Below are 24,046 nucleotides of genomic sequence, written 5' to 3'. Positions count from 1 at the left end.
GTGATCATGGGCAATTGGGCATTCCAGTTAGTAATTATGCTTAAAACACAAGCTAAGTAGGTATAATGAACATTTATTGAGCACATAGTATGTGCCAGCTTCTATTAGTATATTATCTCATTTAATTCCCACATGCAACACTGTGAGATAAAGATGGGTATGGTCATCTCCATTTTATAAATGAGAAAACCAAGGCCCAGAGTGGCTATATGGCTTGGAATCGGTGCTAATGGCCACATGTTTAATCACTATTTGATACAGCCTCTTTGTTTTCTGCCTGATTGTGACAGCTCCTTGGTATATGGCATCAATTAGGAAAGTCACTTTATCCCTCAGGTGTGCACTGTTAATCCAGCCATAAAATGAAAGCCCTGAGGCCCAGAGCGGTGACTCATGCCTGTAATCACAGCACTTTGGGAGGCCAAGGTGGGAGGATCACTTGAGAACAGGAGTTTGAAACCAGCCTGGGCAACATGATGAAACCCCATCTCTACAAAAAATACAAAAATTAGCTGGGAGTGGTGGTGTGCTCCTACAGTTCCAGCTACTTAGGAGGCTAAGTGGGAGGATTGCTTGAGCCCAGGAATTCAAGGCTTCAGTGAGCCATAATCACATGGCTGCACTTCAGCTTGGGTGACAGAGCAAGAGCAAGACCTTGTCTCTAAAAAAAATAAAAAATAAAATAAAATAAAATAAAATAAAAAGAAAAGAAAGAAAAAGAAAAAAAAGACTCAAGTGAGATGTGTGGTTGGTTGAAATGTTTAATGGCCCCAGGCTCTGAGAACCTGCCATGTTCACTTCTCCATTCATTTGATAAACCAGATTCTCTACTTATCCTGACCAGATCATTTCCCCAAAGATGGGGGTTGGTCAGGCACTGCCACTGTTTCTGGAAAATTTCATTATACATATTTTAGAGACAGAGTCTCACTTTGTCACCCAGGCTGCAGTGCAGTGGTGCCATCATAGCTCACTACAGCCTTGAACTCCTGGGCTCAAGTGATCCTTCTGCCTCAGCCTCCCAAGTAGCTGGGACTACAGGCATGTGCCACCATGCCCAGCTAAAATTTTAAATTTTTTGTAGAGACAGGGTCTCACTATGTTGCCCAGGCTGGTCTCAAGCTCCTAGCCTCAAGTAATCCTCCCTCCTTGGCCTCCCAAAATGTTGAGATTACAGAATGAGCCACTGAGCCTGGCCAAAAATCTTATGTTGGGCTCTTGCTCTTTTATTTTCTCAAGAACCCTGCTACCAGCCAAGGCTCTCGTCTTTGCCTATTACTGCTACCCAGTTGTCTTTTCCCATCTCCCTTACCAAAGGCGACTTCTGGCTCTTTTAATGCTTCAAGTTCCATAGAATAATATTGGGATTGACAGTGTCAATCCCCATAGTACTAAACAGTTTACAGATGGCTTGCAATAATTTTCCGTATAGCTACTATGTAGATCTTACTGTGCCCATTACAGAGATGAGCAAACAGAAGCTCAAAGAGGTTAAATGACTTACTTAAGATCTTACACTAGTAAATGAGAGAATAGCCATTTCGATACACATTTCTGGCTCTAAATCCTATATATATATTTCACATCATATTGCCACAAAAATCACAGGATTCAGGAATATAAGAGTGGAACAGATCTAAGAAATCATCTAAAATCTAAAGTCTAGACCTACACTGCCAAACACAGTAGCCACCAGCTGCATGTGGTTATTTAGATATAAATTAATTAATATAAAATAAAAAGCTCAGTTTCACTGTTGTACTGCTACATTTCAAGTGCTCAATAGCCACATGTGGCTAATGGCCACTTTATTGGACAGCCCATATGGGACATTCCATCACTGTGAAAAGCACTATTGGACAGTGCTGGTGCGCACTAACCCCTCATTTTACAGATTGAGGACTATGCAACCCAGAATCTCAAGACCTTGTTTTGGGAAATGCCATTTTAAGGTGTTAACAATTCAAATATCTGAGAACTGGTCATAAAATCAACATGTAAATCAACACGTACCTTGTTCAAAAGATTTTCCTTGTTGAATCCAAAATGAAGGGAAGACAGGCAGGAGATGGTATTTTGGGGGTACACCTGAAAGATCTTGTTGTGGCCTGAGCTTCTTTGGTACATTAAGTTGACTGTCCTGGAGTAGCACAGAATCCTTGATGTATCCTGAAGAGTAGATCAGGAGATATTGATAGAAATAGTGGTAGCCAACTTCAAGTTCTTGGTGGTAACTACAAGGTTCCTCACTTACACTAGTCTTGGCTTTGGACATTGCCCATTAGGGAAGACAATTAGAAGATGAGGAAGATTAAAAAGTCAGATAGAACCCACAGAGGCCTTGTCTATCTAGTGTCTTGGGTGCTTCTGGTTCTGTACTACATGTGTACTTCCTCCACCCCATCATTCCCAAGAACTGGGTCTCCCTGGTGGAAGGAGCATGGCTGCTGCTTTGGGGTGAAAAGCTCCTCCTGCCTCAGGAGGAGATCCAGTGGTAGTGGATGTATCCTATTTGCTTCTGTAGGCCCCATGATCAGCAGCCTCCTCAATCCAGTCATTCTATAAGTATTTATTGAGGACTTCCCTATGGGCCCACCCCTCGGCTAGTCAGTGAAGTAGATACAGTGGAACCAGACTTGGGCCCTTTTAAAAGGCACTCAGTAGTCTATTGGAGAGACAAAGCTCTCTTGTGTTCTGTATGGCTCTGAGTGTCAGTGTAATATAAATTCAGAAAACAAGGAGCTCAATATTGACTGGAGCTTTGAGCAAAGACTTTGTAGAAGGTGTGAGCTTGAAGGGTGGGGAGGATTAATCACAGGGGTGTAAAGAAGTCCAAGAGAATATGTACATTAGTATCACAAAGTGGGGAGCTCTGAGATGTGCAGGAAGAGGGTGGTAGGGGCCATTGGACTGATGGGCTTACACCAGATTCTTGCCATTGTGCCTCCAGCTTGAGGTCCTCAACTTCAAGAGGGGCTTTGGCAAGGAATTACGGCAAGGAGCTCAAGAATGCATGTGTGTGTGTATCCTTCCTTAAACCACACATTTTAGCCATAGACTCCCATGGAGGACTCGACCTTTTTTGAGGTCAAGAGGGGCCTTCATTCTGGGGAATGTTGGACCTAGGCTGTAGGAGAATGGCCTGCTCTGCCCTCTGCCCCACTCAATGAGAAACATTTCTTTGGTTAAGTGGCTCTTTCTCAAAAGTTTCAAATAAATGGAACTGCCTATAACTGTGGAACTGCCCTGAGAGTAAAACCAATGACTGGAGGAGCCCACAACTTTCATTTTGCTTCAAGTCACCACTTATTGGGGGAGTGAATTGCTTTCTCTTCTTCCTCAGGGTAAACCTATAAAGCAGGAAGAAAGTCAGGCTTTCTCTAGTTCTGGCTGTTTGTTGTTGCTGAAGAAATGGCAAACAGCCGAGTGGGTACTGGCACATTCTCTGCTCACTCTTCTCATCCCAAATAGGCTTGCCAAATAAAATACAGGATGTCCAGTTAAGTTTGAATTTTGGATAAACAATGAATTTTTTTTAGTAGAAGTACATCCCGAAGATTGAAGATTGCAAGCGTAACTGTTTATGCGTGTTGCGGGGGTGGGTATGCATGTGCTAAATCTGGCAACTCTAATCCCCAACCACTTCCCATTTTTGTTTTCAAGCATCTACAGAGTGCATTTAGGGTCTGTTCATCAGAAGGGTGTCCATCGCACTCCTAATGGGTTGCGCTGGAGAGCCGCCATTTTTAAGAGGAAGAGTCGTAACATTTCACTTCCGGGAGGACCTGGGATCACCTCAGATGGGGAACTAAGGAATATTGGGAAGAATGTGGAACTGTGGGGGTGAAGGGTGGATCTGACTTCTGGTCCCAGCTCTGCTTTTGACTGAATGATCTTGGACAAATTACTTTGCCTCTCTGGGCTTCTTCTTCCTTATCTTGTAAAAGATGGGTGTTGAACTGGAGGGTCTCTGAGTGGAGAAGATTGGGAAGAAAGTTCTGGCCTGGATGTGGCATGTGAGGCTGCTGAGGGCAAGGGATGGGAGTGAAGGCAGGACTTCAGGCCGTTCTTCCCTCTGCAAATGCGTCAGAGGACAAAGGACGGGAGCCGTGAAAGGGGCTTGTGGGCTACCAAGCGTGGGGACTTTGCTTTAACGCAGAATTGGGCTTGAAATCCTGGTGTTTCAGGTCTTGATGGAAAACACACTGTCACACCAGAATGGGAGGTGGGGCAGTTTGGGGTGTGCCCCCCTCCCATTTCTTCACTGACCTGCGCACCAGAGCCTATACATGGCGTCTGGGGGCCAAGTCCGCAGGAGGCCTCGGAGGTATCTCTTGGCTGAATGCCCCGGCTGGATCTGCCGTTGGGCCTGGCTCTCCAGCTGGCTTCGGAAGTGGAGGTATGGTTGCCAGGCTCTGTCCTGCTCTCCCTGTGGGGACACCAGTCAGGAAACAGCACAGCTGCTGAGCCCTGAGCCACCCAGTGATACAGGCTGGTTAGCACAATCTTCATCAGTAACCCAGGAAACTCCCAGAAGGTGCCAGAAGGCACCAAAAACAGATGCCTCGGCTAATAGACATGAACCAAGAGCCCTCAGAGCAAAGCTCTGAAAGGCCCCTGCAGGTTTGCAGTTGGAAGCAGAAGGAGAAATGACATATACCAGATCCCATCTTGAGATAGAGTATTAGGAAAGGGTAAAAACTTCAGAAGAAAACACATTACCTAGTTCAGCCTGTGGAAATCATTTTAGTATCTTCAAAAATGGCTCTGTACTGTAATGGGAAAGCCAGCTCACAAATCTGCATTGGCATTCAATGTTTGTAATGTGAATAATGGGACAGACAAATCATGTCCATGTTCATGGGGAGCCTGGCATTTTGAAAATACCTGGCTCTGATGCATTTCATTTAAGCTGGGGAGAATTTTCTGGGAACCTATCTGCCAAAGTCAGTGCCACTGTGCAAGACATCATAGGGAATAAATATGAATAATAACATCTTACAATTGACTAGGAATTTACATTATACAAAGAACTTTCACCTCATCTGTAATCCTATAAGGTGGACTGAGTTACTACAACCACTTAAGTGATGTAGAAACTCTCAGAGGATGATTGCTTAGGCAAAAGAATAGCAAATGTGTGATATTTGTGTTGACATGTCTCACCCTCCCCAGTGTCCATGGCAGACATCCCTAATCAATCACAGAATTCTTGACTGCTGAACTGAAGGTGATCTCAGAATCCATTTTCTCCTTAAGAACATTTTTGAAACTGAGGCATAATTTATATAACATGCACAGAGCTTAGATGTTCATTTGATAAATATTGACAATTGTATATACCTTTGTAACCACCACAGAAAACAAAATCCAGAACATTTTCATCCACCCAGGAAGTCCCTCATGCCACTTTTTAGTCAGTATCCTCCTACCCACCAGGTAATTGCTATTCTGATTTCTAACACCGTGGACTGTTTTGTTCTATTCTTGAACTTCATATGAATGGAAACATACAGCATATATTCTTGGATGCTCCATGAAAGTGATCCACACAGTGTTCCAGTGAGAACTGGCATGAGAAATGAAACCCACTTAGTCCCCTTTGGCTAAGGAAGTCTCCCAAGGCAACAATATAGCCTGGAAGGATAGAGAGCAACTGTGTGGAGCCAGTTAGAAGTGGAGCTGGGCTTGAATCTAGGGCTTCAAAATTCACATCAGTGCAAAGCTTCTTATTCTTCAATAACTGATCATCTCATCAAAGGACCAGATCAGGAGTTAGCACCATGAACCAGCTTGATGTCAAAACAATAAATAAAGATGTTTCAAAGCAGGTGCCTCAGTGAGTGTCCCAGACTGTAAGAACTATATTCTAGAGTGACCAAAGTTTTCATACAGGTTAGGATGCAGTAAATCCTGACTCAACAGGCTTGAACAATGAGAAAGAAAGTTTGTTATCTCATGTAACAAAAAGACCAAAGGCTAGAGAATACCAGGGTTGGTTAATTCAGTGGCTCAATAGCTCTGGTATCCTGAAACTCATTTTGTAGGCACCAAATCTCTTTCTACTCTTCAGAACAGTCTTTCACTTCAGTCTTATGGGCCTGCAGAGGCTGAACAATGGACACAGGGAAACATCAAGTGGGTCCAAAAAGCACAAGCCAAAGAGTGGGAAGGAGACAGCCTGTGAGAGCTTGGGAAACAGCCTTGGATTTACAGCCAGAGCCCCTGGGCTCAAGGCCTGCTCTGCCTCATGGGAACTTTGTGATCTTGCGTGAGCTCTGGAACCTTCTGAACCTGTCTCTAAAATGGAGCTAATATAGTGGTAGAGGGAATGGAGAGTGCATGGGTTCTGGAATCAACCCGAGAGTCAAGTTTCACAGTGCCTGGCACATACTAGGGGCTCGATATTGTGGGGAAATGAATAAATGAACAAATAGTTCCAATCTCAGCCCCACCACTTCTCAATCGTCTAATCATTATATAATTTAGCCCACAATACTGACATAATACCTCGTTTTTGGTGTAAATGAAATAATGTAAGTGAAAGGGTGTTCCACTGAGCCAGCTTATGGTAAGGTGAGAGGGTGCACGCTCTCACTCTCTGCCCACCCTGCACTTGTGAAAGCACTTTCTAATCTCTCAGTACTCCTAAAGGGAGCTGAGGAGAACACAGTGGAGACTGAGCAGAGGCTTTGCTTGAAGATGGAATTGATCTTGAGATCTTGCCCCATCCTTGGGCATGTTAATTTCTTCTCTGAATAATTTTACTCAGTGTCCTCAGTTTAAGGATTATATGAGCTGAGGTATGTAAAATACTTAATGCACATAGTAGGTGGTGAACAAATATTAGGTCTTTTCTCCTTTCCCTTGTCCAGGTGATGGGAGACTATGCTAACTGCCCAACACTTATTCCCCCTCACTTCTTTCTGCTAAAAGAGTCCCAATTTTTTGTCAGCAGATCCCCTTTCCCAAATAGTCATCCTTCGTTATCTGTGGGGAATTGGTTCCAGGACCTCTGTGGATATTAAAATCTGTGTATGCTCAAGTCCCTTATATATTATAAAATGGTGGTAGTAATATTTGTACAGTATAGCCCATATGCATCCTCCCTATACTTTACATTGTTTCTAGCAACTTATAATACTGAATACAATGTAAATGCGGTATAAATAGTTGTTATACTTTTTTGTTTTTTTGGTTTGGATTGTTATTTTTTTTCCTGAATATTCTCCATCCCTGGTTGGTTGAATCCAGGAAAGTGAAGACATGGAGGGCCTTGCTTTCCCAGACTCCGGTGCGTCTCAGAGTGGCCAAGGGACCTAGCTCTGGTCAATGAAACTAAGGTGAAACTACTGGGAGCCTCTGGAAGGTCTTTGTTTTTTTAGAGAAGGAACAGCTGTGCAAGGATTGCTTGCTGGCCCCTTTCTTCTGCTTTGAACCCAGATGTGACCTCTGAAAGTATGGGACCATCTTGTGAACATGCACTAACAAGCCTAATAAGAAAAACCAACATTCAAAGGATGGTGGAAGGAAAAGATAGCGCTTGAGTCCTTAATGGCATTGGCAAGCAGCTGGGCAAGCATGAAACTCCTGCCCCTCCACTTTGTGTTACTTGAGATAATTAAATCTCTTTATTGCCTAAATCAGGGGTTAGCAGCCTTTTTTTTTTTTGAGACGGTTTCGCTTTGTCAACCAGGCTGGAGTGCAGTGGCACTAACTTGTTTCACTACAATCTCTGCCTCCTGGGTTCAAACGATTCTCCTGCCTCAGCCTCCAGAGTAGCTGGGATTACAGGCATGTGCCACAATGCCTGGCTAATTTTTGTATTTTTTGTAGAGACAGGGTTTCACCATGTTGGCCAGGCTGGTCTTGAACTCCTGACTTTAAGTTATCCACCTGTATCAGCTTCCCAAAGTGCATGGGACTCCAGGCGTGAGTCACCATGCCCAGCCTGGAAGGTTTTTTATAAAGGGTCAGACAGTAAATATTTTAGGCTTTGCAGGCCATATGGTCTCTGTTGCCACCACTCAACCTGTCCTTGTAGTGCAAAAGCATCCATAGGCAATATGTAAACAAATGGTCATGGTTGTGTTCCAATAAAACTCTATTTACACAAACAAGTAGTGGGCAGGATTTGACCAGTGAGCAGTGTTTGCTGATTCCCCAACTTCAACCATTGGTAATCATGAACTATGTTGCTTGCAGCCAAAAGTATTTCTGATACGTGGATATAATATGGGAGCAACAGATTTAAAGCTGCTACGGATTGAAGGGGTGGGAAACAAGCACTGGAAAAAAGGGGATGATTAAGATGGATTGATAACTAATACAATCACATCAAGTGAGCCCAAAATGCACAAGCAGCAGAGTGGGAAGGAGACAGCTTGTGAGAAAGCCTGGGAAAGCGCTCTAGATTTGGGGCCAGAGTGCATGGGTTCAAGGTTCAAGATAAAAGAAAATGTGGCTTACTATTCAATTGGCTTTACTCCTTGGGGACTTATGAATTAAACGAATGCTTAGAATTCAAACATACAGCATCACCTGCTCCTTGATGTCTGGAAAGTTTATGTGGCAGGTACTTCAAGTGCAAAAACAGCCTAGAAATTCAGTCTCATGTGGTCTTGAGGCTTTTCCCAGAGGACGTGAAAGAAAGAATTATAGAGAGGATGGTGGAAGCTAAATGACACTTTCACTCACTGCATTTTTTCACTCAGTCATACGATAAATATTTGTTGGGTACTTTTTATATTCTAAAGGCCTTTGTATTGTCTAAAGGCCTTTAGACAAGAGGCCTTTTCTGGGTGAATTGCAACCTCATTTCTTTTCTGTGAATCTTTGCTTTGACTGACTTTCCTCTGAATGCAGTAAGGACCAGCCTCTTCCAAGATGCTGTGGCCCCTGTGCGGATGGCAAGATGAGCTGTTTGAGTCTGGACAGGAACCCTTGCAGTTTCTCATTAGTGGGCATTTCTTTTTCTTTTCTTTTCTTTCTTTCTTTCTTTCTTTCTTTTTTTTTTTTTTGAGACAGAGTTTCGGTCTTTCACCCAGGCTGGAGTGCAGTGGTGTGATCTTGGCTCACTGCAACATCTGCCTTCTGGTTTCAAGTGATTCTCCTGCCTCAGCCTCCCGAGTAGCTGGGATTACAGATACCCAACACTACATCTGGCTAATTTTTGTATTTTTAGTAGAGATGGGGTTTCACCATGTTGGCCAGGCTGGTCTCGAACTCCTGACCTCGTGATCTGCCTGCCTCGGCCTCCCAAAGTGCTGGGATTACAGGCGTGAGCCACTGCGCCTGGCCATTAGTGGACATTTCTGAAGCACCAGCTTGGTTCTGAAGCTTTACTGAGAAGCTTGCACCATGGTGCAGGGAGTTGCCAAGAAGAGTTAGGGAATCCTAGACCTGGAATTTAGGGTATTTACATATATTTTTGCTTAGGATTTGGAAGCTGATCTTGGTGTATTCATTTCCTATTGCTGCTGTTAACAAATTACCATACATTTAGTGGTTTAAACAACATAAATGTATTATTCTCATACTGTTCTGGAGGTTAGAAGTTCAAAATGGGTCTCATTGGCTAAAATCAAGGTGCTGACAGGCTTGAGTTCCTTCTATAGGCTCTAGGGAAGAATCTGTTTCCCTGCCTTTTCCAGCTTCTAGAGGTCACCCCCACCTTCATTCCTTGGCTTGTGGCCCTTTCCTCCATCTTCAAAGCCGGCAACCTTAAGCTGAGTCCTTCTCAGGCTGCCCTCTCTCTGATCTTCCTTCTGATTCCTTCTTCTGCTTTTAAGGACTCTTTTGCTTACCTTGGGCCCACCCGGATCATCCAAGATAATATCCCCATTTCGAGGCCATCTATTGATGATAACCTTAATTCCATCTGCAACCTTGATTTCCCTTTGCCCTGTAACCTCACAGGTCCCAGGGATTAGGACATAGATATCTTTGGCAGGACATCCTGTCTACCACATTCTCTTTAAGTTGTTTTCTAGTTTCCTGGTTTCTTTTAATAACTTCTCAAATTATGCCCATGAAGTTGGTTAATAATGTCCCATCTCACTGGATAAACTGAAGCACTGAGGGATGCCCAAGGCCTGCTTAGGTCTAACCAAGGATACCAGTCAGGGTGAAATCTACTTACTCACTTCCAACCTGTTGAAGAATATTTTCAGTGGAAAACAACAAAATATAAGAAAGCATGTATAGTATAATTACAACCTCATACAAGCATATCCTATATATAGTCATGATGGAAAGACTGGAAGAAAATAGATGAAAAAGCTAATAATGGGAGTATTAGGGTGCTGGGCATAAGATTACAAATAGTTCTTTCTTCTCTCTCTTTTTTTTAAAAAATAAAATTAAGTTTTCAGTAATATAGATTATATTTCTAAATAGAAAACATGTTAAAAATTAACTAATTTTCTGGCACCCACCCTCTTCTCATGCATATTTCCTTAGTTCTTCCCTAAAGTTATCCTAGACCTAACCACCCACTCAAAAGTCACTCTAAAATACAAAAGTAGACAGAAGGGAGCCGGGGAGGGAGTTTCTGGAACAGGAAAATAAACATGACAGCAGGAGGCTGGCTATGGATGGTTTCAGACTGTTCAGGCCTGCCTTGGCTTTGCCAATCAATCCCAGCTTCGGGTTTCTTCTGCAATGAGTAATTAGTGTGCACGGGGTGGCCTATTATCCACATTCCACCATGAGTGCTTCCTTTAACGAGGGACTTGCTCTGGCCAGTTGCCTTCCTGATGCATATGAGGTCTCTGAATGCAGAGGCGTGAAGGGGACTCCTGTGTACCTGTCCCTTCCCCCGCACTGGCTGTCTTGTCCACCTGCTCTAGTGCTGGCCACTGAAGGTTTTCAGAGGATGGAAGGAGACGGTAGGGCTTGTGCTCCTGGCCAGCAGATATGGGGTGGCAGGGAGCCAGAGTCCCCAGGAAGGCAACAAAGCCCTAGGTAGCTAGCTGCCATCATACCGCAGAGGGTGGCCCAGCGTTTGTGTGCAGGACTCAGCAGAAGCGTGAAGAGAGAAACCCCCAAATCCCAGAACTGGCAGGCACAGCCCTCCACAATTTGGCCCCACCCACTTCCCCAGGTATATTTCCAGCAGGGAGCCTGGCTAGTGACCCTGACTTCCCCTCCCCTGCACCTTCTCCCCTAGAGGCCTCTGCTCACCTAAGCCTGGAAGGTCTCACCCTACTTATCCTTACAAGACTCAGCTCAAATTCTACCTTCTCCAAGAAGCCGCTCTAGATTTTTCCCAGTAAGAAGCAGTCACACTCTCTGCCTTCTTTATTAGGAAATCATAATCTCGCTCTCTTACGGACCGCCTTGTATCAAAATGTCACTGGGGCACAAATCCACCTCTTTCACCAGATTGTGCACTCCTGTTGGGTAGAGGTTACAGCCCGCCTGCCCCCCTGGCCACATCCTTGTAACCAATATGTCATTAAACAATTTGTTGAGCATCTGCTATGTGTCAGGCACTGTTTTAGGCCCAGGGCATTTCCTAACTACTCAGACGTTGGCTCGATTGAATGGAAAAACCCAATAATGTCTGCATTTTACTGCTGACCACCTGTGCTGTGAGCTGCCTGCTCCAGCCAGAAGTCCTTCTCTCAGGAGGGGCACAGCTGGCATCTCCTAGCCCTCAGTCTGTCTTGCCGGAGTCAGTGTTCTCTGGCAAAGGCCAAATCTTAGAACAGGGTGACTGATCATTGTTGTTGCACCTGTGCATGTGTGACTGGAGCCAGCCTTGGGGCTGCCACGTGAGTGCAACTGGAGTAGAGGTGGGGGCAGGGTGGGAGGGAGAGGAGAGAAGCCACTTGCAGCTGTGCCTGGAAAGCATCCTCCATCCCCAGCGTGACTTTGATCAGCCTCATGCAAACACTGCTGCTCTCAGCCAGCCCTTTCTCTGCAGGTTTAATTTTTGGGATTCTGTGCAAATAATAACTCTCTCTCCTATCTATCTTTGGTGAGCATATGTTCCTGGATACAAGGTCATAAAGAAGAAAGTCGTGAAGTGGTCTGAATTTTCTCATTAATGCAGTGTTGTAACAAGGCTTGATTCCTGACCAAACCATTCAGCATCAAAGATTTGACCAGCCATATGTCATAAATGTAAAGGTACAACTAGGATTGCTAGCAGCAAAAATTAGGCTCCAGGTCCTATGAGAGCTCAATCTGCCTGGATTTGTAATCCTGTCTTGGTGACTCACTAGCTGTGTGACCTTAGGGAAATTATTTGATTCACCTGTGCCTCAGTTTCTTTATCTGTCAAATAAGGATGACAAAAGTACATACTTTACATGCAAAAAAAAAAAAAAAATGAAATTGGACTCTTACCGTACACCATTTACAAAAGTTAATTCAAAATGGAGCAAAAACCTAAACATAAGAACTAAAACTGTAAAACTCTTAGAAAAGTTTTCCCCTAGAGTTTACAACCATAGGGGAAAAGCTTCATGACATTGAGTTTGGCAATGAGTTTTTGAATATGATATCAAAAGAACAGGCAAAAAAGAAAAAAATAGATAAGTTGGACTTCATAAAAATTAAAAACTTTTTTTTTTTTTTTTAAAGACAGACTCTCGCCCTGTCACCCAGGCTGGAGTACAGTGGCACGATCTTGGCTCACTGCAACCTCTGCCTCCCGGGTTCAAGCAATTCTCCTGCCTTAGCCTCCCTACTTTTGTGCATCAAAGGACACTATCAACCGAGTGAAAAGGCAGGCAACCCATGGAGTGGGAGAAAATATTTGTAAATTTGTATCTGGTAAGAGATTAATATCCAGAATATCTCTCTTTGAGAGAGAGAGACAGAGACAGGGTCTCAGTCTGTCACTCAGGCTGGAGTGCAGTGGTGTGATCATGTCTCACTGTAGCCTCGATCTCTTGGGCTCAAGTGATCCTCTTGCCTCAGCCTCCCAGAGTGTTGGGATTACAGGCATGGACCAATTATTCAGAATATCTAAGAACTCCTACAATTCAATGACAAAAAACCAAACAACCCACTTAAAAAATGGGCAAAGGACTTGAATAGATATTTCTTTAGAAAAGATATACAAATGGTCAATACGCACATAAAAAGATGCTCAATGTCATTTATCACTAGGTAAATGCAAATTAAAACCACAATGAGATTCTACTTGACACCCACTAGAATGGCTATTATAAAATAAAAGAAATATTTTTTCAGGTCAGACAGGTAATGTGTTGACGTTGTAACGAGGTTCAGAGGGTGGCACATTCACACATGCATGTGAACACCCAATCATCATGCTTATGAACTACAAAAGGATCTGGTTATTATCAAATTAAAGTGTTTAAGGCCAGGCACAGTGGCTCATGCCTGTAATCCCAGCACTTTGGTAGGCTGAGGCAGGCAGATCACCTGAGGTCGGGAGTTCGAGACCAGCCTGACCAACATGGAGAAACCCCATCTCTACTAAAAATACAAAATTAGCTGGGTGTGATGGTGCATGTCTGTAATCCCAGCTACTAGGGAGGCTGAGGCAGGAGAATCACTTGAACCTGGGAGGCAGAGGTTGTGGTGAGCTGAGATCGCGCCATTGCACTCCAGTCTGGGCAACAGGAGCGAAACTCCATCACCGAAAAAAAAAAAAAAAAGTGTTTAAAAAGAAAACAGAAAGTAACAAGTGTTGATGAGGATATGGAGAAACTGGAACTCTTGTGCACTGCTGGTGGGAATGTAGAATGGTGTAACTAACTGCTATGGAAAATCCTATGGTAGTTCCTCAAAGAATTAAAAATAGAATTACTATATAATCCAAACAATTCCACTTCTGGGTATATACACAAAATAATTGAAAACAAGGACATGAATGGATATTTGTACATCCATGTTTATAGGGTATTGTTCACAACAGCCAAAATGTGGAAGCAACTTAAGTGTCTGTTGATGGAAGAATGGAAAAACAAGATGTGGTGTATACATACAAGGGACTATTACTCAGCTTTGCAAAAGAAGGAAATTCGGATACATGCTACAACATGAATTCATTCTTCTAATGAGTGAAGACATTATGCTAAGTGAAACAAGTTAGCCGCAAAGGATACAACTGTATGCTTTCACTTATATGAAGTTCTCAGAATAGTCAAATTCACAGAGACAGCAGAAATATGGTTGCAGGGGCTGGTGGCAGAGGGAAATGGGGAGTTACTGTTTCATGGACATGGAGTTCAGTTTAGCAAAATGACAAAACTCCTGGAAATGTATGATGGTAATGATTGTACAACGATGTGAATATACTTACTGCCAGCAAACTGTACATCTAAAATGGTTAAAATGGTAAATTTCATGTTACATATATTTTGCTACAATAAAAAAGGCACCTACCTTATTAACCTGTTGTGAGGATTAAGTGAGTTAATAAGTGTAAAGCACTTAGAATGGTACTGGTATAATACTAACTTCTACATAAGTGTTAGCCTTTTTTTTTTTTTTTTTTTTTGAGACGGAGTTTCGCTCTTGTTGCCCAGTTTGGAGTGCAATGGCATGATCTCGGCTCACCACAACCTTTGCCTCCCGGGTTCAAGCAATTCTCCTGCCTCAGCCTCCCGAGTAGCAGGGATTACAGGCATGCACCACCACGCCTGGCTAATTTTTCTGTATTTTTAGTAGAGACGGGGTTTCTCCATGTTGGTCAGGCCAGTCTTGAACTTCTGACCTCAGGTGATCTGCCCACCTCAGCCTTCCAAAGTGTTGGTATTACAGGCGTGTGCCATCGTGCCCGGCCCCAGTCATTGTTATAAATATTCTATTAGTTATACAAGGGAACAAATGAATGAAGTACATAAAACCTAGAGAAACAGGAGTGTATTGGATCATATATATAGCTTATTATAGAAATGCTACTTATCATCCAAATTAATTTTAATAAAAATCTGATTTGCTTTCCTAGAATTACAAAGGGTTAGCTTAATGGATGTGTTGAAAGACTCAGATCCACTTTTTAAACATACTGTTAAAGCTGGGGAGATGCTTCTTTTTCTCTGGGGAATGTGGAGTTTTCAAAATCAAGCCGTTTAGGGGTTAAACGTGGGGCTTTGGAATCCGTTGTTGGTCTCCAATTCTAGCTTCACCACTTAGGTATGTAATTTTGAGCAAATTAGTTAATGTCAAGCCCCAGGTTTCCTTCCTATAAAACGGAGGTAATGCTAGCACCTAGCTCTTAGGCTTGTGCAGATTGAATGAGGTTATACAGGTAAAATGCCTGCCACACACTAAGCACTCAATAAGTTCAGCTGTTATTGACATTACCTTTGACCTCATAGTTGGAGTTGACCATGTTTCTCTCTGACCTTTCCTACTTCTAGGTTTATTAAAGGCTCCAAGTACAACGTCTCAGGACCTGCTCCAATGGAGCACACTCAGAAAAAGGAGTGCAGGCAAATTGCTCTTTCTCCCCTTTGCTGCCTTGGTGCCTATTTAACACTGTTGACAGCCACCAGAGCAGTTCCTACATTTTACCGACACCGTCAAACAAGTAGCAGGTTATTGATCAGGACTTGCAAGGAAACTTCATCCTCCTAATCTCTGGCTAAAAGGGTAACAGATAATTTATAATTCTCTCTCCTTTTCTATATTTTTCTAATTTGTATAAAACCCTATATTATGGTTTGAATAGGAAAAATAAACTTAATTCAAAAGGCATATTTCTTACATTATTTTCTACTTGATAAAATGGTTATCTGGGCCAGGTGTGGTGGCTCATGCCTGTAATCCCAGCACTTTGGGAGGCCCAGGTGGGAGGATCACCTGAGGTCAGGAGTTCGAGACCAGCCTAGGTAACATGCTGAAACCCCGTCTCTACTAAAAATACAAAAATTAGCCAGGCATGGTGGCATGTACCTGTAATCCCTGCAACTCAGGAGGTTGAGGCATGAGAATCGCTTGAACCTGGGAGGGGGAGGTTGCAGTGAGCCAAGGTCATGCCAGTGTACTCCAGCCTGGGTGACAGAGCGAGACTCTGTCTTAAAAAAAAAAAAAGGGTAACCTAAAGATTCCTTCATGGGGGGACATTGGCTGAAAATAGCAACGAAAGAGTTAAATGCCTTGAGTATTAAGATGTGGGGAGAAATTAGGCAGTACAGAATGAGTGGTGACTATTCAATGGAACAAGGCTGACAATACTTTTAAACTTAACCAAATTTATAATGGAGATGGCAGTAGCAATACAGTTGGCCCTCGCATCTGTGGGTTCCGCATTTGTAGGTTCAATCAACCGCGGATCAAAAATATGTGGAAAAAAACCAATTAATAATAGCAATATAGACCAGATGCGGTGACTCACGCCTGTAATCCAATACTTTGGGAGGCTGAGGTGGGAGCATTGCTTGAGCCCAGGAGTTTGAGACCAGCCTGGGCAACATAGCAAGACCCCATCTCTACAAAAAATTTTTTAAAAATTAGCTGGGTGTGGTGGCACATGTCTGTAGTCCTAGCTGCTTGGGAGGCTGAGGCAGGAGGATTGCTTGAGCCTAGGAGTTCAAGGTTATAGTAAACTACAATCATGCCACTGAACTCTAGCTTGGGCAACAGAGCAAAACTCTGCCTCTACAAAAAAAAGAAAACAAATATATATATATATATAATACTAATAAGAACAATGCAGTATAACAATTATTTACAAAGCATTTACACTATATTAGGTATTATAAGTAATCTAGAGATTACTTATAATCTCTAGATTATAAGTATATGGGATTCAAAGTATATGGGAGGGTGTGTGTAGGTTATATGCAAATACCATGCCATTTTATATAAGGGACTTCAGTGTCCTTGGATTTTGGTATCCTCAGGGATTCCTGGAAGCAATCTTGGTCCTTGGTTTTGAAATCAAGGGGTATCCTGGAACCCTGCAGATACCGAGGGACAATTGTACAATGTTGGTTGAAATCTGCTATAGTTATCTAAATCCTGTTTATCTCTCAATGGAACAGAGAAGTGGCGTGTCCTGTGAACTGAATTTTAAAACACATTATCTTAAATACATTATTTAATCAATGTCACATTGTTCATATTTATCCTACCCCAAATTATGATTACTTAGGTTTTATAGCTATTTGATGTCTCAATAATGGGAAGCTGAATAAATTAAAGGCCTCAAGAAGAATGGTTTCAACTTTGGAAAAGCTAAACAAGATTTCCTTCTGTTAAAAAACAACAACAACAAAAAACCAACCAAGCGACATATTTGTGTGTATCCAGAAGTCTAAGAATGCTGACCTCTGATTTCTTGACTTAACATTTATCTTTACCCGTAAGGAGTTGGGCCATCAAGAAAGTTCAAGGGTGGATGTATGCTGAGCTATAAACTCCAGACGGGTTGCCACATGTGTGCTGTCAGATCCAGAGAGTTGGAGGTGTTGTGAGATGCTTTAAACCTTGACTTGCACCTTTCTGCGACAGCCTTTATTCTTACAGGTCTGGGTGGGGCCTGAGTCATGCAGGTTTCTTGATTCACAGTCCAGCCAAGAACAGATCCTTCCGTGAGCAGCACTATTACTCTACCCCTTTTTCCATCCTCACTTTGGCTCTTTGACTTTGAGTGTACTGTTTTAAACTCTTGAACTATCCTATTTGGACAAAGAAATACTCACCCTCATGGACAGATGGTGTGGTTATTGGTGGACTCAACTTGCAGCACTGTTTGCCATTCCATTTTCCTCCCCGAAGCCTCTCACCTTGATTTCCAGGGTCAACTGTCTACCTCTTTCAAAGCTATAGATTTTAATTTTATTTGTAAAATCCCATAGTTTAAAAAATATATTTGGTAAAAAGAAATGTATCAGCCTCCTGAGTAGCTGGGATTACAGGCGTGCATCACCACTCCCAGCTAATTTTTTGTATTTTTAGTAGAAACGGGGTTTCACCATGTTAGCCAGGCTGGTCTCGAACTCCTGACCTCAGATGATCTACCTGCCTTGGCCTCCCAAAGTGCTGGGATTACAGGTGTGAGCCACCACACCCGGTCAATAATCACTTTTTTAAAAACAGATTTATATTAGAGAGGTGATGTTTTCTATGTGGCCTAGTCTCACATTCTGGTGCAGTGATTTACTTGGCTGTATAACTTTGAGTGAGTCACTCGAATTCTCTGTGCTTCTATTTCCTCACCTTTAAAGTGGATAATAATAGTACTTATGCCCAGGATTATTAGAAAGCATAAATGAATTATACTTGGAAAGCACTTAGAATAGTGGCAAAAATAACACAACTACTCAAAAAAAGTTAATGAACACTGGTATTTTTATTATATGAATACATTTTTGTAATCTGCTTTAAAAAAATACATTCCAGGCCAGGCATGGTGGCTCACACCTGTAATCCCAGCACTTTGGGAGGCCAAGGTGGGTGGATTTCTTGAACCTAGGAGTTCGAGACCAGCTTGGGCAACAGAGCTAGACCCCATCTCTACAAAAATACAAAAAATTGGCCCGGCATGGTGGCATGAGCCAGTAGTCTCAGCTACTGGGGAGGCTGAGATGGGAGGACCGCTTGAGCCCAGGAGTTTGAGGCTGCAGTGTGCTGTGATGGTGCCACTGCACTCCAGCCTGGGTAACAGAGGAAACCCTGTCTCAAAACAAAACAAAAGAAAAACATTGTGCAGATTTTCTCATGTTATTCATGACTAACACATGACTTCATTGCTTGACCCAGGTCATTACATGATTTACCAGAGTTCATTTGATCAATGTTCCATTGCTGGGCATTTACTGTTTTCAGTGTTTTGCATAGTAATAAAGAACCCTGTAGTCAATGTTTTTCTGCATAGATCTTTGAACATACATCTGATTATGTCCTAGGGCCAGCTCCTAAAAGTGGAATGTTGAATCAAAAGGTATCAGCCCCTTTTAGGCTTTTGCCAAATTGCCCTCCAGAAATGTCATGTGAATTTGTGCTCCTAACATGTGAGACTTCTGTTTCCCTATAGCTGTCCTGGCACTGGGTATTATGATTTTAAAAGTTTCTTGCCAGGCTGTTGTTTTCATAGTCAGATGGTACTCTATTTTCCGAAGCTTCTGAGGTGTTCCTTTCCTTTTCTTTTTAAATAATTTGTATTATTTTTATTTTGATAGAAACAGGGTCTCATTATGTTGCCCAGGCTGGTCTTGAACTCCTGGGCTCAAGCAATTCTCCTGCCTCTGCTTCCCAAAGTGCTGGATTACAGGTGTGAGGCACTGAGCCCAGTGTGTTCATTTTCTTTAATTCGAAGTCCCTTTTGAGTTGCTTCCCCTCCTCTTTTAATCTACTATGTCCGTTAATCTTAAACTCCAGCCCTGTACTCTTCCATACGTTTTCTTTTCTCTAATTTCTTCACACCATTTCCCTCTACTCATGTGGAGTTAGACTACATATTCTGTTTTGTACAGATATGAGCTATAAATTTAGAAGATGGATGCCACAGGAAGATAGCAACTTCTTTTTTTCGTTGAGCCCAAATATAACCAAAAATGAAACTCACCCCAAACTGACTTATCTACTTTATTAAGATCTCTGTTACCTCAAGTATTTAGCCTTATAGACAAGCATCTGAAGACGATGGAAGGTATTCTTACTCTGGGCCTATATATCACTCAGTGCCCAACCAGGAAAATAGAAACTAAGTAAACACAGAAGGAATTTGATTTAGAGAATTGGTTGTACAGGTGATTGGAGACCTCAGAAGCCAAACAGTTGGGGGGGCAACACTGAGATCAGTAACATCAGGAAACCAGCACCACACTTACGCTAGAAGGACAGAGGGAGGAGCTGGTGGGGTCACCTGGAGGAGTTAGGGGTCATAGTGGGCCTGTCTGTTGAGAGCTGTATCACAGAGGTAATGCAGATGCTTCTTTTCACTTGAGGCAGAGTGGGAAGGGAGAAATACCGTGGTCTTCCTCTTCTTCTCCCTCTCCAATCTCTTTCCAGTGTCTCCCATTGGCAAATTCAACTAGAAGCCAGTGGACACAGATGTTTGCAGAATTGTATATAGCCTGTGGTCAACCTGCCTGTGATGCAGAGCACAGCAGGGGAAGGGAACAGAGGGAATCTGAGACAAACAGGCCATGACCAGCACAATGACCAGTGGACCACTGGAGTCCCTTCGAGTCCACAAACAACAGGGCAGAGTGCAAAGTATGCAGGCCCTGGTGAGGTAGGCAGTCCTGGATTTGAATTCTGGCCTTGTCATTTAGTAGCTCTCTGGCCTTGGGCAAATCACTTATCTACCCTGAGCTTTGGTTTCCTCATCTATAAAAGGAGGCAAGAAAAACTATATCGCACAGGGTCTTTGTAAGGATTAAATAAAATAATATTTAGCTATAATGCAACATTATAGCATTCAACAATTGGTTTTCTTTTATTCAAGAATTTATTATTTTTAAGGCAAAGAGCATTGGGCATTCAGTCAGGATCATCAAGCTTCTCTATTTTGAAAGATGAAAAGAGGGCAGAGGAGTCTTTTCTTTTGGAAGCTCTGCCTGGCATGGGGGTAGGTGATAAATTGTCCAACAATGATTCTGGGAGATGATCTAAGAAACATTGAAAATATCATGCATGACCAAGTCATTAATTCCACAAACATTTGTGGGTACTCTTTCTGGAAATGATTTAGACATGGTCCCCATATTGGAAGAGATGTTAATCCATCAGGAATGACAGACAGTCAAAGAAATAAATTTCAGTGCATGACGGTATGGGAATGTTTGCAGAGGAGGGAGGCATGGGCTATCTCTGCCTAGGCAAGTGGGAGAAGGCTTCAGTGAGGGGATGGTATTTAAGTTGTGTTTTGAAGGATGGGTGGGAGCTTGCCAGTTGTAGAGGTGTGTGCAAAAATGGAGAGTCATGAAAGGGCACAGGTGTTGGGGAATGATGAGCTAATCACATGGGTGGGGCCTTATGGCGTCCATGATCGAAGTGGTACAGGAACAGGTGGGAAATGTGGCTAGACATGGAGCAGAAAAGCCAATGTGTGAAAGGCCTGATAGAAGAAGCTAATGACTTTATTTTGTGGGGAATGAAAAGTCAGTAGACACTTTTAAATTAGGGAGTCACCCACCATTTCTAACCTAGAATTTTATAAAGTGACACATCTTCCCAGACTATCTTATGGCCTCAGCCAAAGGGCTGATGCATGCAATTATATAAAGCAGGGGCCAGATGCACATCTCACAAGACATTAGGAAGTATGAATCAGAAAAATGAACACAGGCGTTTTCCCTTAATATTGTATTCAGGATGGAAAAAGTCATTAACTTATCCTGCAGACGCTGAAGGGCTCAAGGTAAATATTTAAAATGTTCTCCCTCTCATTTCCACAGAGCCAAGAACATCAGAGGTGGGATGATGATGCTTGTGGCTATGAGACAGGATTTCAAGGATCCTGATGAAACGTCTGCTGGCCTGAATCTGTCTGAGTGCTGAAAAGGACTTTGTGTTACTCTAACTGAAAGGAAAACATAAAATGATGATAATGTAGCCCTTTATGGTTTTCAGAACCCTTTCACATACATTATCTCATTTAAGCTTCATGACAATGGTGTGCAGCAGATAGGGCTAAGAGTACAGTCAATCTCATTTTAGAGATGAAGAAATAGAGGTCTGAGAGTTTCATACCTTCCCCGGGTCCAAGAAGTTATTCCCAAAGCTGCAACTGGGTTTCTAGACATGCTACCAGCACCTTCCCCAAACCCAAGGGAGCGTTCTGCCTACCTGTTGCCTTCCATATGCCAGGATGGCTTCTTTGAGGTCTTGAAGTGTGTGCAGTTCAAGATCCAGCTTCCTCCAGGGACCTCTGGGGCAGTAGGGGCCTTTTCTCCTCTCTTTGGGTGTCCATGCTGAAATGGCTAAACCTTCTGAGTACAGGATCAGGGCACCCTTTCTAGTGCTGAAAGTTTTAGGGAGAAAGAGGCTCCAGGAGTGCTGGCTGGCATTGTTCTTATCTTGAGGTTTGCTGACAGGAACATAGTCTTCTGGGGACCTCCAGTTCAAGTAATCCTGCAATGAAAAGCAGCCACTTTGACGGAGCCACTGTGGAAGACCTTTCTATAGCAAATACTGCTTGTGCAAAGCCTTCGGCATTTTTTTAGTTACTGATTTTCTCTGAACTGTTCACATGGTGTTATGGAACACAATTGCTCTTCTTAGCAACTGCCTTTTCTCTCCACATTTCAAAATTAGTAGAACCCAGGGCATGGTTCTATTTCACCCCATACAACTTTCAGGAGAGTCATGTATGGCTGGAGGATTAACTCAGCTTGTGTGTAGGTTACAGGCCAGTTAAAGTTTCCTGGTATGCAAGTAAGCGGTCAGAATTATTAGGGGCAGCAGATAACTTTGAAATTAGACCTGGACTAGCTGGCAGTTTAAATAGGAGCATTCCAAGCCACCACCACTTCAGCTGTACGTGGGGAGAATTTCTATACATTCCAGATGCTATGTAACATTACCTAATTTGGCTATTTAGGGGCCTATAAAGCAGTTACATATCTTGTAGGTAAGTAAATGCCATTGGCCATACAGGTCCTTTGAAACTTTATATGCCGTTTAACACAGCAAAGGTCAAATATCATGACAAAGTACCATGACAATGGAAATCTCTGTATGACCCCCAAATTTGCAAAGTATCCCCAATAGGTTTCTTATCCCTGGCAGGATTCAAGTGAAATAAAAATCTAGTATAACAAGGGAATTTTGCCACCTCTTTAAAATCTTCTAAAATGAGGTGTTTTTTTTTTGGCCTATATTAAATATGAGTCCTGTGGGTTGAATTCCAGAAAGTTCAAGGAAGCCATTGAAATGGCATGAACACACACAGCATTTCAACTGCAGAGCACGACTTCCAAAAACCAAACAACCATCAGTTTGCCTAGAACCCAGGTGGAAATTCTGGTCTTGCACCAAACCATCCAAATTCCAGACAATCTGGAATCTCCTTTGGTCCAAGCAAAGACAGCTACAAGGGGAAAGATGAGGGCCCCAGGGGCAATCTCGGTGTGTCAGGAAAATGATGTTATTTTCTTGAGTTTCATGAAGGAGGAAGGAAGATCTTCCAGTGACCCCGCCACCTCACTAACAACACAAACCAAGACACACATGGTTTACCTCCCAAGTGGAAACATAGAGCATTCCTCTCCCACCTCCAAAATGTGCCTTTCTTCAGCTGTGGGACTCACCTCTGGTTCAAAGTAGACTTCTAACTTCTGTTTGTCCTGGCCCAGCTTCCCGTGGCCCCGGCTCAGGAGGGAGAGCGTGAACATGTTTCCCTCTGACCACCCCTTCTCAAGGGCAGTCCATCTTGGTTTTGAAGGCTGAAATCTGGTCACACCTCAAGATTTCCAGAGCTCACAGCAAGCCCAAGAAGACCACAAACACAGGGCCTTTTATTAAATACATTTTTCCCTCTCGCAGCAGCTTCTTAATAACAACCAGCCACACAGTTTAGACAGTGTGTGTCTTTGTGGAGAGAAAAAATAAACCGCACAGCCAGCCTCCTCAAGCCCTGGATTGTCTACTCTCTGGGCGACCTGTCTCTCCCCTTCTCCTGAGCTCTTGTTGTCCCTTGGTCCCGGTTGCTCTGTTACCAGCCGTGTGCATCTACAGATCTCGGTCACAGCACCATCCTTCTTGTCTGAGCGGAGGTTGTTTCCTGGTTGCTATGGCAGCACAGGGAAATGAAGTCCCTTAAACTAACCCAGGCAAGGCAGAGACGGGTGCCGGGTGCAGTGTGCATTCCCCGGGGATGGGGGTGGGGGTCAAATGGACACTGAAGGGACCAGGCTCAGGTTGCAAGTCCCAGTTGCATGGGGTGGGGGACTTGTTGGGGTACTTTTTCTGTTATTGTTCTCATCTTGTTTTTAGAGAGCGTCTTCCCCTCTCTCCTGATATGTGAGCCTGTCACTGTCAACTAAGCATTAACAGAGCCAGGGTGTAATCTAGGTCACCTAAAACCACCTGTGACTTTTTCCTTGGCTGAGCTCCATCATCCCCTCAACTGGACACGAGACCTCATTATGGTAGTTGCTGCTTTGCC

At 43.2% G+C, this 24,046-nt stretch overlaps 1 protein-coding gene and 1 non-coding gene across 6 annotated transcripts in view; both read right to left on the bottom strand.

Moving 5' to 3' along the window:
* KIAA2012 (KIAA2012 ortholog) overlaps positions 1-23,745 on the bottom strand; it is a 131,787-nt gene extending 108,042 nt beyond the window's left edge. For 3 of the 5 annotated variants that reach the window (XM_034954811.3, XM_055108966.2, XM_057301475.2), the window contains exons 1-4: positions 23,190-23,744; positions 21,727-22,011; positions 4,270-4,429; positions 2,014-2,169 (exon numbers count right to left, since the gene is read on the bottom strand). In XM_034954811.3, coding sequence (XP_034810702.1) covers positions 2,014-2,169; positions 4,270-4,429; positions 21,727-22,011; positions 23,190-23,273 — 685 coding nt within the window. In that variant the 5' untranslated portion in view covers positions 23,274-23,744. Of the gene's footprint in view, positions 1-2,013; positions 2,170-4,269; positions 4,430-21,726; positions 22,012-23,189 lie in introns of all 5 variants that reach the window. The other 2 variants (XM_055108967.2, XM_057301474.2) reach the window with 2 other exon arrangements.
* LOC112439196 (small nucleolar RNA U13) lies at positions 13,206-13,309 on the bottom strand. Its single transcript, XR_003027494.1, has one exon. It is a non-coding gene; the product is annotated as a small nucleolar RNA U13 (small nucleolar RNA).
* Positions 23,746-24,046: the final 301 nt, after the last annotated feature.

This window comes from Pan paniscus, chromosome 13 (genome assembly GCF_029289425.2).
Source record: "Pan paniscus chromosome 13, NHGRI_mPanPan1-v2.0_pri, whole genome shotgun sequence".
In the NCBI taxonomy this organism is placed as follows: domain Eukaryota; kingdom Metazoa; phylum Chordata; class Mammalia; order Primates; family Hominidae; genus Pan; species Pan paniscus.
Note: the sequence above shows the minus strand (reverse complement) of the source record. Positions and strands in the feature narration are given on the sequence as shown.